Genomic DNA, 20,461 nt, shown 5'->3' with positions numbered 1-20,461 from the left:
GTTGGGTTCAACTCATAGTTTTTCCTTATACCCTATTATTTTGTCCAAAACATATTAGATATGTATAAATAATAAATTTTGAACTTATTAAATGAGATGATATGTGGTAGAATTGTAAATTTAAACCAATAAAATTCAAATCATGGATCCGCCTATGACTTGAAGAGGACAAAATAGTTGTAGTATCTTATTTTCTCCATTTCAATTTATGTGAACTTATTTAATTTGATATAATTTTTTTTTTTTTAAAAAAAGACTTTTAAATTTGTAGTGTGAAATGAAGCATAGTATTATTGCATACAAATAAATGATTTTCAAATATGAAAATAAATCATTCTTTTGTGAACGGATTAAAAAGAAAATAAGTTCAAAGAGATTAATACTTATCAAACTATATGATGTCTTCAATGTTGTTGCTAATTTCTTTCCCCTAATAAATGTATCGACAATATAGTTGTCATAAATTTTTCAAAATTAGTCGTTTATAGTGTTTAAAAACTAGCAGCCCATATCATCCTAAAACGGTGTGGAAATATTACCCCGAAATAAACTGCACAAAACTACAAATAAAAACACTTGAAATACCACGTGATACTTAATGCTTGCAAAAGACTTGAGGGCAACAGCAAAGCAAAATTAGTAGAGAAAGGACAGATGCTGCATGTGGAAGAGTTCCTTAATAAAAACTGATCGAATTGGGGAAAGAAGAGTGTTTGTTTGAGTAAATTTGAAGAAATGGATAGAGTCGAAGAAATGTTGGGTGAAGTGAGAACAACATTCAGAGGAGGAAGAACAAGAGGGGTTGAATGGAGGAAAGCACAGCTTCAAGCCCTTCTCAACCTCCTTGCTGAAAATGAAGATAAAATCTTTGAAGCACTTAGACAGGATCTTGGAAAGCACCCTGTTGAAGCTTATCGTGATGAAGTCAGTACCTACTTTCTCTCTCTTTTTTTTTTTTCAAAAATAAAAAATAAAAAATCTCTTCAACTGATTTATGCACCTGGTGCTTCTGTTTCGTACACTGTTAATGTTTACGAGCTCAGTTTCAAACTATTAAGAGTGCAAATTTTGCTTCTGTAATATACCAGCTCAAAGTAAGTTGATATCTATATGTGTTAGGCTAAAACGAAAGTGATATTGTATGCTTGTACGACTTCCTAAAAAAGAAAAGCCTCACACCATTAAAAATATACAAATCCTAGTAAGTAGATCATTTTTCTTTTCTACTTTCATGTAGTATACACACCCAACAGTATGATTAGCTGTTTCCTGAAATGGAAGGTTGGATAATTTGGATGTGATATGTGGATGCTAAAAATCCAACAATTACGAATAACAAGGCACTAGCAGCTTGAATAGAAAGTTAATCGTAAAAAAAAAGATTAAAAAAAGTAGAGAATGAAAGCTGTAAAGAACTTGGTGATGATATGATACCGGAGGCATTGATTCAAGTGATAGGAAGAGCGGAAGTGTAACGAAGCGGTAGAGCTCAGTAGAGTGTAGTTGGTCAAGAATTTGATGATCCCCTTTATTAGAGGACCTCCAATAGCTAGCTAGGGTTGAAAACGATTCCTCATTTGTAGTCTCTTGATTTGTGGGAGATGGTTACACGAATCTTGGAATCCGAAGAGAAACGTAGAGCAGTAACGGTTGTTTTGGATTTAATCCGAAGTGGAGATGTGGAGCAGGCAGGTATAATTGGGTGGGACGGGCCTGATAAGTTAGGCACGCTGGTCAGGCATCTCGGGACTTTGTTGTGTCTTCTGAATTCTGATTTGCACATGCTGAGCTAGTTGATCCTACCTCAGGAGTAGGACCAAAATTAACCACTACTCCGATAGTGATCAACCTATCATGCCAGAGAAATGGCATATACACTTGAAATTCATATTATCAAAGAGTTTTAGACAATAAAATTTGGTGTATTTAATTAGTGATTCATCATATGACCAGAGTTTGGTTTTCCACTCATTTCAGGTTGGGGTGGTGAAAAAATCAGCTACCAATGCTTTCCGCTGTGTTGAGAAGTGGATGGCCCCTCAAAAGGTTCGTAATTCTGCCCTCTCCCCTGCGAAATAAATAAAATTATCCTTAACTGTTATAGCAATCTTCTGCAAACATCTTTGATGTCATATCCTTAATAATAGGTTGTGGATGTTGGTTGTAACTTCTCTTCCTTTCTGTCTTGAGCAAGTGTGTTAGCTACTGTAGAAACAGGTATTGTCATATTTTACAACGGTCCTTGTTTAAATTACTATTGATGTTAGAAACAGTTTACAGAGACAAGCAGACCCAGAATTGTTTTGAAAATGACTTCGAAGGAAACAGATCTAGAATTGAATTTTTCTGTTACTAATTAGTCTGTTAAGTAGTAGCAACAGGAGTTGCATTACATCCGCCAAAAAAGTGATTCAATAACAAACAATCTGCAGTTTCAAATGAATTGCTCAAAACCAATCTATCCAGAAGTAACAATGAAGTAAACCTTGTGATACTATGACCTTATTGAGACATCAAAATGAGGTTACTGCAGTATGTTATTACTCTTTGTGCGTGAAAGTGTGGTAAATATCTCTTATGTTTACTTGCTTCTTGGTCATCTAACCAGCAAGTGAAAGTTTAAAAAGTTCTTTTATTCATGTCTCTCAGTCATTTGACAACAATTTGTATTATCTATAACTAGTGCATTTTTCCGCGCTTCGCGCAGTCATTAAACAAAATAGTAAAAATATCATGTGATCCTATTATAAACTTAATTGAGATAGAAGAGATACGATTTTCATGCATTATACACATATAAATTTTTCCTCCTGTTAGATACAAAACTCACAATATCTCCAAAAAAATTAACAAAATTATATATAAATAAAACAGTAAATATTATATAGTCAAAGCCTGTAAAACTCGAAAATAGTATACATTAGTTATTGAGTATTGCAGTATTCTCGTGGTTGTGCATTGATTCTATGTAAAATTTTAGAAAGAAATACTGTTTGTAAATGAATACATGAACACTCCTACAATTTAAAATCTAGAAAGAACAAAAAGAAGAGATACACTATATTCAAAAACAAATTTGTACCTGCAGAACTTAATAAAAGCAAATGTAGAGGACTGTAAATGAAAATCAAAAGAACACTAAGAATGAAATTTAAGAAATTAAATGTAGAATTAAAAACTTTCCAGCTATAGCTCATTCCAGATGTTCATACGACAACCTTCAGTGTTTAAGGTGCAGAAAGAAAAGAAAATGCTCATTTTCTATCAGAGAATAAATCTTCCCTATATTCCTCTTGATTTCCTTCTGTTTCATCCCGAAACCTTCTATATGATATTAGTCTTGTAGTAATCCGTAGTCCTCATTACTAATATCAAAGTAACGTGTGCTTCAAATATATTTACCCAAGCAAGTAGGATAAAAGCATGTAACATTGTTTCCCAATACAAGCCAATTCTTTGACTGTTGATCTTGTAATCCTATTGTTGCATTCAACATGACTTTCAACTTTCATTTGAAATATGACTCACTAGTCATTCATCGAACTCCTCCAAATTAAATTTGCATTCTTTGCATCTTGCTTGGTAAACCTCAGTCACACTTTCATCAACACTTTCAATTATACTAAAAATTTTGGAGGTATGTGCCCGCGGAAAAGGTTTGCACACAAAAATACTCCACTTCAGCATTCAAAATGAAGCTAAAACTTCTAATTGAATGGTCATGAGAACACATACCCTGCAGCCTAATGACAATTAATGCATGGAAGAGATACTCAAAACCATTTCAGATTTTTTGTGATCCTCTTCATTCATCTCGTGTGTATATGCCCCTAATATGTGCAGAGCTGCATTTCAATGATTCGGGATTAGGAATAAATACTATATCCATAAAGTCACAAAATATTTTTCAAGAAAGAAAAGGAACATAAATAGTTAATTATGGACTGCTTGTGATAGAGGGAATGGTATCAGATAAGGAATAATGGAGCTGATGGCAGAGTAGATGTTTTTCTTAGCCACATGCATAATGGCATACAAAATCAGACAGAATAATCCATTTATTTAACTGTGCTACCTAACAGAATTTTTTGAACAAAAAATTGCAAATCTAGTACATATGGTAATCATGACCCCAGGACATCATGACATTATCAAGCGATATTTTTCAGAATAAACTCCATACTATTCCCCGATTATTCAGAATAAATAAGCTGGATAGTGCTAATCAAAATTTTCTTTGAAATGTTGCTGAATAGGCAATTGAGTAGTATGAAGAATGAAGTTCTACGAGGAAAAGCAAGACTCGTGGAAAAAATATAAAGGAAAACCAAAGATGGAAAAACTCTAGTAGAAATGAACTTCAGTGCAAATTCTCTATTTAGGAAGCTATGGACCAGGATTATACAACATGATTATGAGATAGACTGCATAAATTTATTGAAAGATTAAATTCAAACGTTAAATCAGTTGCTTCATATGCCAACAAATGAAAAGATTCTTTAAAGGTCCATAGGAAAACAAAAAAGGCTAATGAAATGCTGAAAATTGACTCATTATATTTAGCTTAGCATTATATGGCATCATAATTGGATGCCCTTGAACAGCAGAAGCTGAGAATGATCTAGTGAAAGAGAAGTATCCGTAATGATACCGTAAAGGAAAACATAAGTTAGAAAATGCGAGCCACAACTCTCCTCATCTGCGAGCCAAAAAGAATAAAAACTAATGGAGCCATATGCAGAACTTCGATAGTACATAAAGTAATTAAATAGAAGTAGATCTCGATACAAAAAATCTACTAAAAAGAAAGAGTGGAGAAGGAAGACATTATCAACTAGTGATGATAATGGTTGATGTTTTGGTCCAATTACCCAGAGAAATAATTCTCTTCCAATTTATGATCAAATCTGCAAAAAAGTGAAGCCAAATGACCAAAAGCTTGAAAACTTGGTGACGACATGTTGTGAAAAACAGTCCAAAATCATTTTCCCTATTAAAGAATATCAAGAGAGCAAAGAGTAAAGAATATTATATTTGAAGCAGATATTTGGATCAGAAATTTCAGATTAAATAGACTTTTTAGTTGTTAATCGATTTTAAAAAAAAATTACCAGCCTTTTCCCCCCTTAAGTTACCACTTGATTGTCAACTAATTGAATTCCAATTCAAATGACATCCTGGATGTACAAACAAACAAACAAACAAACAGTGCCTTTATTTTCAGATAATAACAAATAGTGACTTCAATTTCACAAAACATAACAAAAGTCTGATTAACAAATTATAGGAGTAAAAGATGCCATTAATTCAATCACTGTTCCAGATCGACCATACTGCAAGGTTTACAAAATATAACATACAAAAATATTTCAAAGGAAAGCTAAATGGGGATCACAGAAGAATTTGAATAATATATTATCAGTAATAATGATTATGCTAAAATTAAATTATTCAACTCTTTCACAAGCAATTTTAATTAGCAAAAAACAATCATTCATCTAGCACAAATATATATACTTAGTTCTGAGAAATCCAACATAAACCAATATACAAATTGCCAAAACATGATAATTAGTGAAAAGAGTATCCTTTGCGCAATGTGTATAACATGAAACATAGAAATAGAAAAAGGGTGTACCTTTTCTAAATCTATTAAAGGAGCCATGGTGAAACCGAATTGTGCCTTTTTGCTCTTACTGTTCCTTTTCAGGTTCTCCTTTGCTATTCAATGATAATGATGAACGTTAGTATGCCTTCAATTTTAAGAATTATTTTGTTGAGCCTTAATTTTCCATAGGTTTAGCACTAATTACAGAACTTTTCATGAAAGAGAGAAGATAGATTAGTATTCGGAATTGCCACCATTAATGAAAGAAAAAAGACATGGTTTGGTCGAAACTGATGGGCTACCATATTCAGCTCCAAAATCATATCTTTTGGAGGGGAAGAAGAGGACTTGGATAACGACGAAAATGCAATAATATAAGAAATTTGGTAATATTGAGTTCACGTCCATCAAAATAATGCCGAGGTATTTTTTCTCCAAATCATTACAATGTTGTAGCAATGTTAAATGCATATGTCGCTTCAAGCAGAACATAAAAATGTAGAGTAGATTGAAAAACTTAATGAGTAAACTATAATTTTCATTGAAAGACATTGTCGAACTTCGTTACCAAAATGATAATAATATACTTCAGATAAATAACACCTTTAGTTATCAATTAAGCCAATAATTATGGTAATAGTATTCAACAATGTTTAGAGCAGTAGTTATCGATTGTGCAGAAACAATAGTTATCGATTGTGCATAAATTGTAATGGCGACGATTATTTGGAGTGTACCTCAATCTCGTAACGGCATTTTGTATCTTTACAATCCTTGTGTGTCCACACCTATACAATTAGATTAGTCAAGTATATCAGTATCTCTACTTCGCACAGGCTCAAAGCATAGAGTTATTTTTGGTTGTATGTTATTCTTATATTTGCCGTACAACAACAAAATTGAAGTGACTTTCGTACTTCCTAATTAATGTGCAACGGTTGAATTATTGAGTCAACACGCAGAAAGTGGGAAAAAAATTAAAATGATGGGAAAAAAATAACAAAATAGAGCAGTTGGCACATTGGCACTTCGCATAGAAGAGAATACTCATTCACACACAACATAGACCACAAATATTAATTGGTTGCATACATAAGCACGAACCCAATCCCAATTATGCTCTTTCAATAGAATTAGAGTAGGCAAATATATCATTGATTAGATTAGAATTGCTTAGCATAATGGGTAAAAATTAAGTTTGAAAGAATTACATACCGGTATCTGTTGATCGAACAGAAGTAGTTGCACATTCCGGGTGCTAGTGCGACATTTTTTCAAACAGTTCATGGGCGTAAAAATAAGAAGGGAGAGAAGGGTACAAAAGAGATGGAGGAGTACAGAGAAAGAGACGGAGGAGTGCATAGAAGTGAAAGAGATGGAGGAGTAGAGAAAAAGTGAAAGAAAATAGAGAGTAAAGAATCGGTGTGGAAGAAGTGGTTGCACCTGAATGGGTTTGTATATTTTGAGTTTTTTTTTTGTTATTTGCTGGGAGTATCTCTTTTAAAATGCCAAATAAGCACAGAGGCAAGACACGGGATTTGCTGTTGAATGAGAGCGCCACGTCACCGGCCTTAGGCCCCCCCCCCCCCCTCTCTCTATATATATATATATATAAACTAAGTGTGGAGTCCATCCCATAAATTTAGGAAAAAATTGATTAGAAGCCATCTTTTCTTTCTTATTGTCAAATAAGGTAGGTTGCAGAAGGAAAATGTCAAACTTCTTAGGCGAAAGAAAGAAAAAATTTGCATTGCAAATTTTCAACCAATCCTTCATTCTGATTGGTTGAAGAGGTAGGCTATTTCTCCTATAAAAGGAGAGCTTCGGCTTCTTCATTTTATCACACAGAAAGAAAAGTAACACAATAGTTGCAGAGAGTATTTCTCAGGCATTGTGAGAAATAGACTGTGTAGAGGAAAATAGAGAGTGAGCGATATTGTAGTGAGGTGAGAAATTCAAAAGAGGGTTATTTCTTTTGAGTGTTGTAGTGGTCTTTGGAGTATTTTACTCAGACCTACAAAGTGTAAAATTCCTTGCTATAGTGATATTACTTGCTCGTCTCGGGGCCGTGGTTTTTTCCGTTATTCAAAAGGGTTTTCCACGTAAAAATCTTGACGTCGTTGTTACTCTTTTATTCTTGTTAATTATCGTATCTCGGTGCTACATTATTATTCCGCTTTTAGTTTCGTGAATATTAGTTTTGTTGGGGTTTATTCCCAACAACTGGTATGAGAGCACAGGTTCTGCTCGTTCACAAAAATACTATTCAGTGTCGGTAGTACTATACTCGGTGAAAAATAAAAATGTCCGGAGTAAAGTACGAGGTAGAAAAATTTAACGGAGATAGCGGTTTCTCAACATGGCAAAGAAGGATGTGAGATCTGCTCATCCAACAAGGATTACACAAGGTACTAGAAGCTGATGCCAAAATGTCTGATACCATGAAAGCTGAGGATTGGGCTGACTTGGATGAAAGAGCTGCTAGTGCAATCAGGTTGCACTTATCAGACGATGTGGTAAATAACATCATTGATGAAGACACCGTATGTGGCATTTGGACAAGGTTGGAAAGCCTATACATGTCCAAAACGCTGACAAATAAATTATACCTGAAGAAGCAGCTATACGCCCTACACATGGGTGAAGGTACGAATTTTTTGTCACATTTAAATGTGTTTAACGGACTAATCACACAGCTCGCCAAACTCGGAGTGAAAATCGAGGAAGAAGATAAAGTCATCTTGCTGTTGAACTCGTTGCCATCTTCGTACGATAATCTGGCAACAACCATCCTGCACGGTAAGACTACCATTGAGTTGAAAGATGTCACATCGGTTCTTCTACTCAATGAGAAGATGAGAAAGAAGCCTGAAAATCAAGGACATGCTCTCATCACAGAAGGTAGATGCAGGAGTTATCAAAGGAGTTCGAGCAACTATGGTAGATCCGGAGCTCGTGGGAAGTCTAAGAACCGATCCAAATCAATAGCTAGAAATTGCTACAATTGTGATCAACCAGGTCACTTCAAAAGAGATTGTCCAAATCCAAGGAAGGGCAAAGGTGAAACTAATGGCCAGAAGAATGACGACAACACATCCGCCATGGTGCAAAACAATGATAATGATGTCCTCTGTATAAACGAGGAAGAGGAATTCATGCACTTATCAGGTCTAGAGTCGGAATGGGTGGTTGATACAACATCTTACCATGCCACACCGGTAAGAGATCGTTTTTGCAGATATGTAGCAGGTGATTTCGGCCTTGTGAGAATAGGTAACACAAGTTACTCAAATATTGCGGGGATTGGTGACATTTGTATCAAGACAAATGTCGGATGCACATTGGTTCTGAAAGACGTGCGACATGTACCTGATTTGCGGATGAACTTGATCTCAGGAATTGCTTTAGACCGAGATGGATACGAGAACTATTTTGCAAATCAAAAGTAGAGACTCACCAAGGGATCATTGGTGATTGCAAATGGAGTTTCTCATGGCACGTTCTACAGGATAAATGCAAAAATATGCCAAGGTGAATTGAACGCGGCACAAGATGGGATTTCTGCAGATTTGTAGCACAAAAGAATGGGTCATATGAGCAAGAAGAGATTGCAGATTCTTGCCAAGAAATCACTCATTTCTTATGCCAAAGGTACAACGGTAAAACCCTGTGACTACTGTTTATTTGGTAAGTAGCATAGAGTCTCATTTTAGACATTGTCTGAAAGAAAATTGAATATACTTGATTTGGTATATTCTGATGTTTGTGGTCCAATGGAAATTGAATCGATGGGCGGTAACAAATATTTTGTTACTTTTATTGATGATGCTTCACGAAAATTATGGGTTTATATTTTGAAAACCAAAGATTGGGTGTTTCAAGTTTTCCAAAAGTTTCATGCTATGGTGGAAATGGAGACAGGCCAAAAGCTAAAACGTCTCCGAAGTAGCAATGGAGGTGAGTACACTTCAAGGGAATTTGAATAGTACTGTTCGATCCATGGGATCAGACATGAAAAGACAGTTCCTGGAAACCCACAACACAATGGCATAGCCGAAAGGATGAACCGCACCATTGTGGAGAAGGCGAGAAGCATGCTCAGAATGGCTAAACTGCCTAAGTCATTCTAGGGTGAAGCAGTTGAGACAACCTGTTACCTGATCAATAGGAGTCCATCAGTTCCATTGGCGTTTGACATCCCGGAGAGAGTTTGGACCAACAAGGAGGTGTCCTACTCGCATGTGAAAGTGTTCGGTTGCAAAGCTTTTGCACATATACCAAAGGAGCATAGAACAAAGCTGGATGATAAATATGTTCCTTGCATATTCATCGGATATGGAGATGAAGAATTCAGATACAGATTGTGGGATCCCGTAAAGAAGAAGGTCATCAGAAGCAGTGATGTAGTCTTCCGAGAAAGTGAAGTTGGAACTGCTGATGATATGTCAGAGAAGGCCAAGAATGGTATTATTCCTAACCTTGTTACTATTTCTTCTACTTCTAACAATCCCACAAGTGCAGAGAGTACGACCGACGAGGTTGCCGAGCAAGGGGAGAAACCTGGTGAGGTTATTCAGCAGGGGGAGCAATTTGATGATGATGTCGAGCAAGTGGATGACTCCACACAGGGGAGAAGAACAACCTCAACCTCTGAGGAGATCAGAAAGGCCAAGGGTAGAGTCATGCAGGTACCCTTCCACGGAGTATGTCCTCATCAGTGATGAGGGGGAGCCAGAAAGTCTTAAGGAGTTGATGTCCCATCCAGAAAAGAACCAATGGATGAAAGCCATGCAAGAGGAGATGGAATCTTTGCAGAAAAATGGCACGTACAAGCTGGTTGAACTTCCAAAGGGTAAAAGACCACTCAAATGTAAGTGGGTCTTTAAACTCAAGAAAGATGGAAATGGCAAGCTGGTCAGATATAAAGCTCGATTGGTGGTAAAAGGCTTCGAGCAGAAGAAAGGTATTGATTTTGACGAAATTTTCTCACCTGTTGTCAAAATGACTTTTATTCGAACAATCTTGAGCTTAGCAGCTAGCCTAGATCTTGTAGAGCAGTTGGACGTGAAAACTGCATTTCTTCATGGAGATTTGGAAGAGGATATCTATATGGAGCAGCCAGAAGGATTTGAAGTAGCTGAAAGGAAACACATGATGTGCAAACTGAATAAGAGTCTTTATGGGTTGAAGCAGGTACCAAGGCAGTGGTACAAGAAGTTTGACTCATTCATGAAAAGTCAAACTTACACAAAGACATATTCTGATCCATGTGTATACTTCAAAAGATTTTCTGAAAATAACTTTATTATATTGTTGTTGTATGTGGACAACATGTTAATTGTAGGAAAAGATAAGGGGCTGATCGCAAAGTTGAAGGGATATTTGTCCAAGTCATTTGATATGAAGGACTTGGGCCCAACACAACAAATTCTGGGTATGAAGATAGTTCGAGAGTGAACAAGCAGAAAGTTGTGGATGTCTCAGGAGAAGTACATTGAACATGTACTGGAACGGTTCAACATGAAGAATGCTAAGCCAGTCAGCACACCTCTTCCTAGTCATCTAAAGTTGAGCAAGAAGATGTGTCCTACAAGTGTGGAGGAGAAAGGGAACATGGCTAGAGTTCCTTATTCTTCAGCAGTCGGAAGCTTGATGTATGCAATGATATGCACCCAACATGATATTGCTCATGCAGTTGGTGTTGTTAGCAGATTCCTTGAAAATCCTGGAAAGGAACATTGGGAAGCAGTCAAGTGGATACTAAGGTACCTGAGAGGTACCACGGGAAATTGTTTGTGCTTTGGAGGATCTCATTCAATCTTGAAGGGCTATGCAGATGCTGATATGGTAGGTGACATTGATAACAGAAAATCCACTACTGGATATTTGTTTACATTTTCAGGGGGAACTATATCATGTCAGTCTAAATTGCAGAAGTGTGTTGCATTTTCAACACCTGAAGCAGAGTACATTGCCGCTACAGAAGCTGGCAAGGAGATGGTATGGCTCAAACGGTTTCTTCAAGAGCTGGAATTGCATCAAAAGGAGTATGTCGTCTATTGTGACAGTTAAAGTGCAATAGACTTAAGCAAGAACTTCATGTACCATGCAAGAACAAAACATATAGATGTGAGATATCATTGGATTTGTGAGCAGGTGGAGAACGAATCTTTACAGGTCAAAAAGATTCAACACCGAGTGAAAATCCTGCTGATATGTTAACCAAGGTGGTACCAAGAGACAAGTTCGAGCTATGTAAAGAACTTGTCGGCATGCACTCAAACTAGAAGACACTGCTACCTCATTCAGGTGAATGGGACTGGAGGAGGAAATTTGTGGGGTCCATCCCATAAATTAAGGAAGAAATTGATTGGCAGCCATCTTTTCTTTCTTATTGTCAAATAAGCTAGGTTGTAGAAGGAAAATGTCAAACTTCTTAGGCGAAAGAAAGAAAAAATTTGCATTGCAAATTTTCAACCAATCCTTCATTCTGATTGGTTGAAGAGGTAGGTTATTTCTCCTATAAAAGGAGAGTTTCGGCTTCTTCATTTTATCACACAGAAAGAAAAGCAACACAATAGTTGCATAGAGTATTTCTCAGGCATTGTGAGAAATAGACTGTGTAGAGGAAAATAGAGAGTGAGCGATATTGTAGTGAGGTGGAAAATTCAAAAGAGGGTTATTTATTTTGAGTGTTGTAGTGGTCTTTGGAGTATTTTACTCGAACCTACAAAGTGTAAAATTTCTTGCTATAGTGATATTAGTTGCTCGTCTCGGGGCCGTGGTTTTTTCCCTTATTCAAAAGGGTTTTCCACGTAAAAGTCTTGGTGTCGTTGTCACTCTTTTATTCTTGTTAATTACCGTATCTCAGTGCTACATTATTATTTCGCTTTTAGTACCGTGAATATTATTTTTATGAGGATTTATTCCCAACACTAAGGTGTTGAGCAGCTACTGATGATGTTATATTAGCAGGGCCGGATACCATTAGTTTTCTTTCCTGCAAGAGGGGCAGTAGTATCAGAGCCACTGGGAGTGGTGCTCATATTTGCATCCTGGAATTTTCCCATCTGTGAGTAAAATCTTTTTGACTACTATTGTAATTGTACAATGAAACTAATTCCTTGAACTCGGTATCAATATTACTAATTCAGGAATAAAAGCAGTATGGATTTTATACTATTCCATTATTCGATTGACATCTGCTAGGTTCTCTTAGCTGGTTGTCCACAACTGTCGCTTTGTGTTTATTAGTTTGCTATTTCATCTGCAGCCCTAGCTTTAGACCCAGTGATTGGAGCAATTTCGGCTGGAAACACAGTTGTCCTCAAACCTTCAGACTTAGCACCAAAATGCTCCTCTTTTCTAGCCAATACAATACCTCTTTACTTGGATCCAGAAGCTATTAAAGTTGTCGAAGGTGGAAAAGACATATCAGAACAGCTATTGCAGCTAAAATGGGATAAGATATTTTTTACAGGTATGTATAGCTTAGCCATTTTTTTTCCTGTAATCTTTCTCATGTTTGGAAGGAGCATTTTGCAGGAGGACATTCAGCAATTATGATTTATGAATAATTAAGAAGTGACCTAGAATAAAGAGTTGTTAGTTATGAACAGCCCCTTTGTGTTGATGATATAATTCCAGCCTCCTGTTTTGTAGGTGGTCCACAAGTTGCGCGCCTCATAATGTCAGCAGCTGCGAAGCACTTAACACCTGTAACTCTAGAACTGGGTGGAAAATGTCCGACCATCCTTGACACTCTATCAAATTCCTCCGATTTACAGGTTTCCAATGGTTAAATATCTTCTAATGCAATAATGATTACTTCATATTTCATTTAAAAAGAAAGTTAAGCTATAAACTTTAAGGGTCAAGGCATCTCCCATAAGTAACAACTTTATTTGTTGCAAATAAAAGGAAATTTTTGTCCTAGGTCATTGCACCAAAGTTATGGGTTGCGTTATAGAAGCAAGTAGAGTTGAGGGGAGTAGAGTATCCAATTAATTCAGGCCTTATTCATGTTTTGCTCACAGTATAATGTTGGTTTTAATGTGGCTGTCAAAAGGATAGCGGGTGGCAAGTGGGGACCATGCAACGGACAAGCATGCATAGGAATCGATTATGTGCTCGTGGAAACACAATTTGCTTCAGTTCTGGTATTAATGGCAGCATGAGCTGTTATATTGATCTTTTCCGCCTTGCTTGCTCATTAAAAGATTTATTCTGTTGTCTTTTTGAGGCAGATAGTGTAGCTGCCTATTTATTGTTGTAGTTTCTGGTATTCCAGATCGAACTATTGAAGAAGTTCATCAAGAGATTTTATGGTGAGAACCTGAAAACTTTGGAAAATCTCGCCAGAATCGTGAACAAGCACCACTTTAAAAGAGTTCACAACCTTCTGAAAGATCCGAATGTTGCAGCATCTGTTGTTTATGGAGGCTCAGTAGATGAGGAAAATATGTAATCCTCTGTATCCTCTTATACTATTGCTTACACACCGCGTTCCTCATTCTATTTGATGAATTTTTCAGGGTTATTGAGCCAACAATCTTGTTGAATCCTCCCCTAGATGCTGAGATCATGACTGAAGAAATATTTGGCCCATTGCTTCCAATCATCACAGTAAGGCCAAACTGATTCTCAAACAATATCATTGTTGTTTTTCGCTTACAAAATGTTATCTTTGCTTTCAATTGGAGTAAAAGGACTTGACTCTGGATTCACTTTATCAGAAAATCTCCTCAAGAAAATGTCTGACAGGAAAGTGGTTCTTTTAACAGCTGAATAATATTGAAGAAAGCATTCAGTTCATAAACTCGAGGCCAAAACCTCTTGCAATATATGCATTTACCAAGAACGATTCGTTGAAGGAGAAGATCTTGCAGGAAACATCTTCTGGAAGTCTGACTTTCAATGATGCTATGGTTCAGGTGTGAAGATCCCTCCACCTCTTCTCTTTCAAATATATCCTCACTCCCTCAGCTAAATATAAGCATAAAAGGATATGTTGATTTACTTGTCATAATTTTGCAATGTCAGTTTTTAGCTGACACATTACCATTCGGAGGCGTTGGTCAGAGTGGTTTCGGACGTTACCATGGGAAGTTCTCTTTTGACACATTCAGTCATGAAAAAGCAGTCTTACATAGGAGCTTCTTAATTGAGTTGGAACCAAGGTATCCTCCTTGGAATGATTTCAAAATGGACTTTGTCAGATTGGCTTACGATTTTGACTATGTTGGTCTTGTACTGCTCTTGCTGGGGTTGAGAGGATTATTCAGAAGAAATCGAAGGCAGTAGAAGATGAAATCTTCTCGGTCAAATAAGGGTAATCTATCAAACAAAGTGCCTTAATCAATCGTCAAGAAAAGTTAAAATGTTGTCACTTGCTTGCCCCAGTGAGAAGTTGGTTTTTAAAACTAATTTACACTTGTCCTTTGTTTCCAGCAATCTGTTGAAGTGGTTTTATTTGCCTCTCGACTTGCCTATCAAGCATATAATAGACAAAGTAAATTAATTTTCATGAAAGTGATTGTTCAGTAAACAATGATATAGGCTTTTGAATTGTTTTCGCTCTTTAGTTTTTTGGCTAAGACAAACTACTAAAGCAATTTACAGTAAAGTTACCTTAATTCTAGAGTTGCAGCTTACTTTCTGATGTGATTCGGTGAAACCTGCAGAAGAAAGAAACATAGTTACTGAATAGACTGCTGCCAGGGATTTGGAATTATGATTGTGTTTCATTCTAATAGAAGAATAGACAGAAATATAGTTCCCACTTACGGTAAGTTATGAATTCACATAACTTACAACTCCCAACTTAAATGGTATTAGAGATAAGGAGGCATCGTTATATAACTATACTAGTTAATTGGCCGCGCTTCGCGCTGTCAAACATCTTTGTTTTATATTAGTTGATTCAAAGGAAATAAATTACTTATACTGCCAAAAATAAAACATATTATATAATGCAAGATGTAACATAAAAAAAAACTTATGAAAAAAATCTAGCAGAAAATCTAATTAAAATAAATAAAGCATTCACTACTTATTTAGTTTTAAAAGTACATGGTTCTCGAGGAACACCTCTTTCAATCTAAGAGGTGAAGTTAAATGCTCATTTTATAGTGAAAAGCTTATCATACAACACGGATAAGTGTTATGGTTATTAATATAGTTATAATTATTAATTTTATCGGAAACTAAAATGGAATGTTAAATCCATTACAGTGTAAATATTCTATAAAATTAAGAGGCAGCGTATAACTGTTATATTGGTAAATTTTTTAGTTATTATGTTTCCTTTGAAGTCTAAGAGACTAAAAGATTTAAGGGAAGATAAATGCTGCTAAACAAATTTTACAATAATCTCGTGCGTAATTTTCTTTTCTTCATCATATGGAAATTGAATGCCAAGTGCAACAAACTTTTAACACATTTGATAGACTGATGAAAGAAAATTCTCTTCTAAAATTAAAAAAAATGTATTTCGGAACGTTTTTGCAACTTTACCTCAAATTTAGCCACTACGTAACATTAAAAAATTATATTATAAGCAAACAAACATACCATACGGTGAGAGGCTTCATGTTCCTGTTTCAAAATTAGTTAAGACTACTATTTTCTTTTTCTAATGAAACATATATTGTATCAAAATATTAATGCTATAAAGTCAGCATAAAATTATATACCAGTTCCAGATTGTACATGTTGATTAACTTCAAGACCTTTGCAAAAGAGAAGAAAAGCCATATGTTGAATAGCAAATGAATTCTCAAAACCACAGGCATAAGTTTCCTTCACAAGATTTTCTTGCAAACCCATGTATCTAAGCTGCTGTAAACCTCATCATATGATGTGAACAATTCTTGTTCCATCCCGAGGCTCTTTGGTGCTGCAAGCTGGCCATGACTGATACCCAAGTAATATATTAAAGGGAGACTGAATACTAGAAAAGATTTGAGGATGATAGTTTTTAGGGACTGTTGCTTTGTCCAAAAAGTACTCAGATATACTATATCGCAGAGTTCAGGAATCCAATATGAGAGAGGCAGAGAACTACCAAAAGCTGTTGATACAATAAAATAACTTCATGCTTAAGAGATGAACAATGATTTATGTATTAAAGGACACCTTCGAAATATTTCATATGGTTTCAATCATGTACCTCAATCTTCATTGGTCTCGACAGTTCCACTTTAGTCACTGCTATCTGCAACTCCTCTACAAGTTATATACGATACAGAGAATTCTTACAAACATAAAATCACTTTTAAAACTGTAAATACTTGCACATATAAGAATTCATACGCATTAAAAATTTTATCCCACAATTATAAATGTCTACAGGAAGGTAAAGAAACAATTGTCATATTAGAGTTAGGTACTCAAATAATAGAGCCATAGTAGATGGATTCTGCATCGACGGTTCACAAATTTTTCAGAAAAATAATCAATCACATAATCATTCACAAAGTATTATATTATTTTACACATATACTGTAACTTGCAAGTTAAGCCATTCTCTTTCAATAAAAGAAAATTCAATTCACATCCAAGTTCTTCATAAAAAATGACATAGTAATTCGTGAAGCAATCAAGATAATGATATTGCATTCAAACTTCAAAAACATACAAATACTGCTGTCGCAAATTTTGGGTTAACCAAACTCTGTTTTAATTAGCAAAATAATTATTTAACAAATGAACTCAGTAACATAGTATTCAATAATTTTCAAATCAAGGATCATAGGCAGAAAATGAGAAATTTACTCCTAAAAATTAAAACAGACAAGCATCCTAACAAATCAGATATTTTCAATTAAGTTTTTTCAAGGAAAAATGCCTCCATCTCTCATTACTGATCTAAAAAAGAACATGACTCAGCATGAGTAATGTCAGTAAATGCACATTAAAAGAGATCAATCATGTTTCCAAATTGGATGGTAGACCGAAAATCAAAATTCTAAGTTGATACTCTTGAAAAGCCAATATAATGCCCATTTTAGCTATTCGATAATATTGGTCTTACAAATCATTACAAGAATGATATTTTTATATTACTCATTTGACAAAGCATAATTTCTATTACAATAAACCAACTGTAATGCAAACGTCATTTAACAGGCAGAAAATCACTATAAAATACTTATGAGTTCTCTCTCAAAATTGAGTTAGATATGTTAAATGAATAAAAGATGTAATCTCCAGATTAATCATCATTTAAGAAATGAAATAAACACATCAGAAAATACATTAGTATAACATAATCAGCCACTGTCACATGAGATTTGATGAATATCTTCTTGCAATAGGCAGAAGCAAAGCCGAAAGAGATGAACAGAACCAGTGGAAGAAGCAGAGATGCAAAGGGAATAGTAATTGAACAGCAGTAACCAAATTCAGCCGAAAGTAAAATAGTTATTATTATTATTATTATTATTATTATTATTATTATTATTATTATTATTATTAGGCACTGATATATACCTAAAATATTCTTTCCATTCTTAAAAATTGACAGAATAATATCTTGACAAAGATTTTCCTATCACTACGTTGTCCTTTATAAACTTCTTCACCCTTCCGTTATTGTTTTCTTCTTTAGTTAAGGAACTGCTGCTGTTACACTATTTTTCCTGAATTTCCACCGCCTCATAATCCAAGAAAAATTATTTGATTCATAATCAACATAAAAATATGCTGCAAAATGTGGGAAGAAATACACTATTTAGCCTCTTTTTTTAATATTTCTCTACCCCTATTCAGCATGTCTTTTCTCTTCAGCAAAAGTTCATAGCAAACAAAAAAGAAAAAAAACTGCAATTTACCTTACCATCATCTTTACACATCAGATTTTTCCTCCTTTTATATCTTCTCCTGAATTGTCAACCATTCTAAGGCCTGAGATAGACAAATAGAAACAGGAATTTAATACAGAGATATATGAAGACAAAGACTCTGTTCATTGTTGATTTATATGAAGACAAAGACTCTGTTCATTGTTGATTTATGTCCGCTGGAATTTAATGCGTGAGAATTATTTCGAAACGGTTTCCTGAGAATTTTGAGTGAGTGGTGCCTTTTCTGTAACCGAGCCTTTAGTTTTTGGCTGAATAATAAAACGGAAAAGCCCTTAAAACTGATATAATAGATAAACCCATTTCCTGTTCAATGACAGATGCCACGTCACTTTTAAGGGCCATAGATTTAGTGGTTTCGAGAAGAGATCACGATAAAAATATAGTAATGGCTAATCTGGATGAATGGATCCCACATGTTTTGGTTACTGCTGTTCAATTAGGCATTGTTATTCCCATAAAATTATTTATAATTATTGAAATTTTACTTCCTATATCAAATGTATACACCCTATTTATTATAAACCAAAATTATTTTAAAATATTATTTTCTATAGCTACCTTTTATATTTTATAGTAAAATAAGTAATTATTATGGTATATACTACCATTGAGGCATGAAATACGTTTTTTTTTTTATTTTATGTTTTTCCACTCTCTTAGACAGCTGGACATACCTATTTTTAAGGGATTGTCGTTACTGTATTCATGAATACATGGCGCGAATACATGTGAATACATGCGCGTACAACTGTATTCATGAATACAGCAGCGCGAATACATGTGAATACATGCGCGTACAGATGGACTGCCCTGATTTTAGGCGTTTTTTGCTACTGTATTCATGAATACATGGCACGAATACATGTGAATACATGCGCGTACAGCTGGACTGCCCTGATTTTAGGCACTTTTTACTTATGTATTCATGAATACAGCAGCACGAATACATGAGTGTACAATTGGACTGCCCTGATTTTAGGCGCTTTTTGTTACTGTATTCATGAATACATGGCGCGAATACATGTGAATACATGTGCGTACAACTGGACTGCCTTGATTTTAGGCGCTTTTTAGTGCTGTATTCATGAATACAGCAGCGCGAATACATGTGAATACATGCGCGTACAGCTGGATTGACCTGATTTTAGGCGCTTTTTGCTGCTGTATTCATGAATACAACAACGCAAATACATATGAATATACTACCGTAATAACTGAATAGTAGCTATATAAAGTAATTATACATATGGTAGCTATAAGAACAATAATGATTTATGAAAATTACTCTTATAAAGCTTTCCTTATTTTTTTCGGTCTTCTAGAGATTTCAACCGCGGTTTTTGTACCCGTTTCCTCTTGACAATCTAATGAATAAAGACAACGCTTTTGCTTGTTATTACTTCTTCTGTCCAAATAGGAATAATAATGTTCGAAGGATAAGACTTAACATAATTCAATTCTTAATATAAATTTAGATATGTATGTTTCAATTTTGTTTAAAATAAATTTTCTTATAAAATAAATTCACATATTCAAAAACTTACGAAGTCACAGTAAATATCATCGTCTGCAGTTAAGTATTTAAAAGAATTATAACGAAGATTATTGACTATTTAAATAATAATACGTAGCATATTTTTAAACCATGGATGGTATTAGATCTTTTAAAATAAAAAACTGAAATGTTTAATGCAATGCTATGGCATCTTAGATATGAACGGGTACAAAACATCGTAACCTAAAGGAGAATAAAGTTGACCACTTAAGGGTAATACCTTAGTGGTAGTATCTTTCACTCTATTTCAATTTCTGTGATGTAATTTAATTGAAAAACGAGTTTAAGCTACAATTTTTTTGTGGAATTTTTACTTTTAAAAAATATAATGGTTTTTTATCTGTGAACATAGAAGTATGTTAAAATATAAAATTATTTTAAATCACTTATGTATTTGAAAAAAAGGAGAATAAAGTTGTCCGCAGCCAGATA

The 20,461-nt window shown here is 34.9% G+C and overlaps 2 protein-coding genes across 7 annotated transcripts; one reads left to right on the top strand and one right to left on the bottom strand.

Annotated features, from left to right (window-relative positions):
* Positions 1 to 491: 491 nt before the first annotated feature.
* On the top strand, positions 492 to 15,139 carry LOC104087371 (aldehyde dehydrogenase family 3 member F1). Of its 2 annotated transcripts, none has more exons than XM_070195244.1 (10): positions 492 to 924; positions 1,978 to 2,046; positions 12,584 to 12,680; positions 12,882 to 13,088; positions 13,271 to 13,395; positions 13,645 to 13,767; positions 13,899 to 14,071; positions 14,143 to 14,233; positions 14,392 to 14,541; positions 14,651 to 15,139. In XM_070195244.1, exons 1-10 carry the CDS (start codon positions 736 to 738, stop codon positions 14,909 to 14,911), a joined length of 1,485 nt encoding a protein of 494 aa, XP_070051345.1. In that variant the 5' UTR covers positions 492 to 735; the 3' UTR covers positions 14,912 to 15,139. The 2 variants fall into 2 exon arrangements, with proteins under 2 accessions (XP_070051345.1, XP_070051346.1); XM_070195245.1 differs by having other exon boundaries at positions 13,271 to 13,397; positions 13,665 to 13,767.
* On the bottom strand, positions 3,155 to 18,780 carry LOC104087365 (eukaryotic initiation factor 4A-13-like). 5 transcript variants are annotated; one of them, XM_070195246.1, is made up of 5 exons: positions 16,303 to 18,778; positions 15,239 to 15,285; positions 6,346 to 6,396; positions 5,639 to 5,721; positions 3,155 to 3,845 (listed from the first exon to the last, which is right to left on the bottom strand). In XM_070195246.1, exons 1-4 carry the CDS (start codon positions 16,433 to 16,435, stop codon positions 5,707 to 5,709), a joined length of 246 nt encoding a protein of 81 aa, XP_070051347.1. In that variant the 5' UTR covers positions 16,436 to 18,778; the 3' UTR covers positions 3,155 to 3,845; positions 5,639 to 5,706. The 5 variants fall into 5 exon arrangements, with proteins under 5 accessions (XP_070051347.1, XP_070051348.1, XP_070051349.1 ...); XM_070195247.1 differs by lacking the exon at positions 3,155 to 3,845 and adding an exon at positions 4,750 to 4,907 and having other exon boundaries at positions 16,303 to 18,780; XM_070195248.1 differs by lacking the exons at positions 3,155 to 3,845; positions 5,639 to 5,721; positions 6,346 to 6,396 and adding an exon at positions 14,675 to 15,096 and having other exon boundaries at positions 16,303 to 16,679; positions 16,779 to 16,834; positions 18,442 to 18,735.
* Positions 18,781 to 20,461: the final 1,681 nt, after the last annotated feature.

This window comes from Nicotiana tomentosiformis, chromosome 2 (assembly GCF_000390325.3).
Source record: "Nicotiana tomentosiformis chromosome 2, ASM39032v3, whole genome shotgun sequence".
NCBI lineage: Eukaryota > Viridiplantae > Streptophyta > Magnoliopsida > Solanales > Solanaceae > Nicotiana > Nicotiana tomentosiformis.
This window is presented reverse-complemented; position numbering and strand designations above follow the sequence as displayed.

What these genes read in the sequence shown, in the direction of transcription:
- LOC104087371 (XM_070195244.1), top strand. Translation starts at nt 736, where the DNA reads ATGGATAGAGTCGAAGAAATGTTGGGTGAAGTGAGAACAACATTCAGA. An exon ending in ATCCTGGAATTTTCCCATCT is followed by an intron (nt 12,681 to 12,881) that starts GTGAGTAAAATC and finishes TTTCATCTGCAG; the next exon opens with CCCTAGCTTTAGACCCAGTG. An exon ending in CACAATTTGCTTCAGTTCTG is followed by an intron (nt 13,768 to 13,898) that starts GTATTAATGGCA and finishes CTGGTATTCCAG; the next exon opens with ATCGAACTATTGAAGAAGTT.
- LOC104087365 (XM_070195247.1), bottom strand. Translation starts at nt 16,435, where the DNA reads ATGGGTTTGCAAGAAAATCTTGTGAAGGAAACTTATGCCTGTGGTTTT. An exon ending in ACATGTACAATCTGGAACTG is followed by an intron (nt 15,286 to 16,302) that starts GTATATAATTTT and finishes TTTCTTCTGCAG; the next exon opens with GTTTCACCGAATCACATCAG. An exon ending in GCTGCAACTCTAGAATTAAG is followed by an intron (nt 6,397 to 15,238) that starts GTAACTTTACTG and finishes CTAATTGTATAG; the next exon opens with GTGTGGACACACAAGGATTG.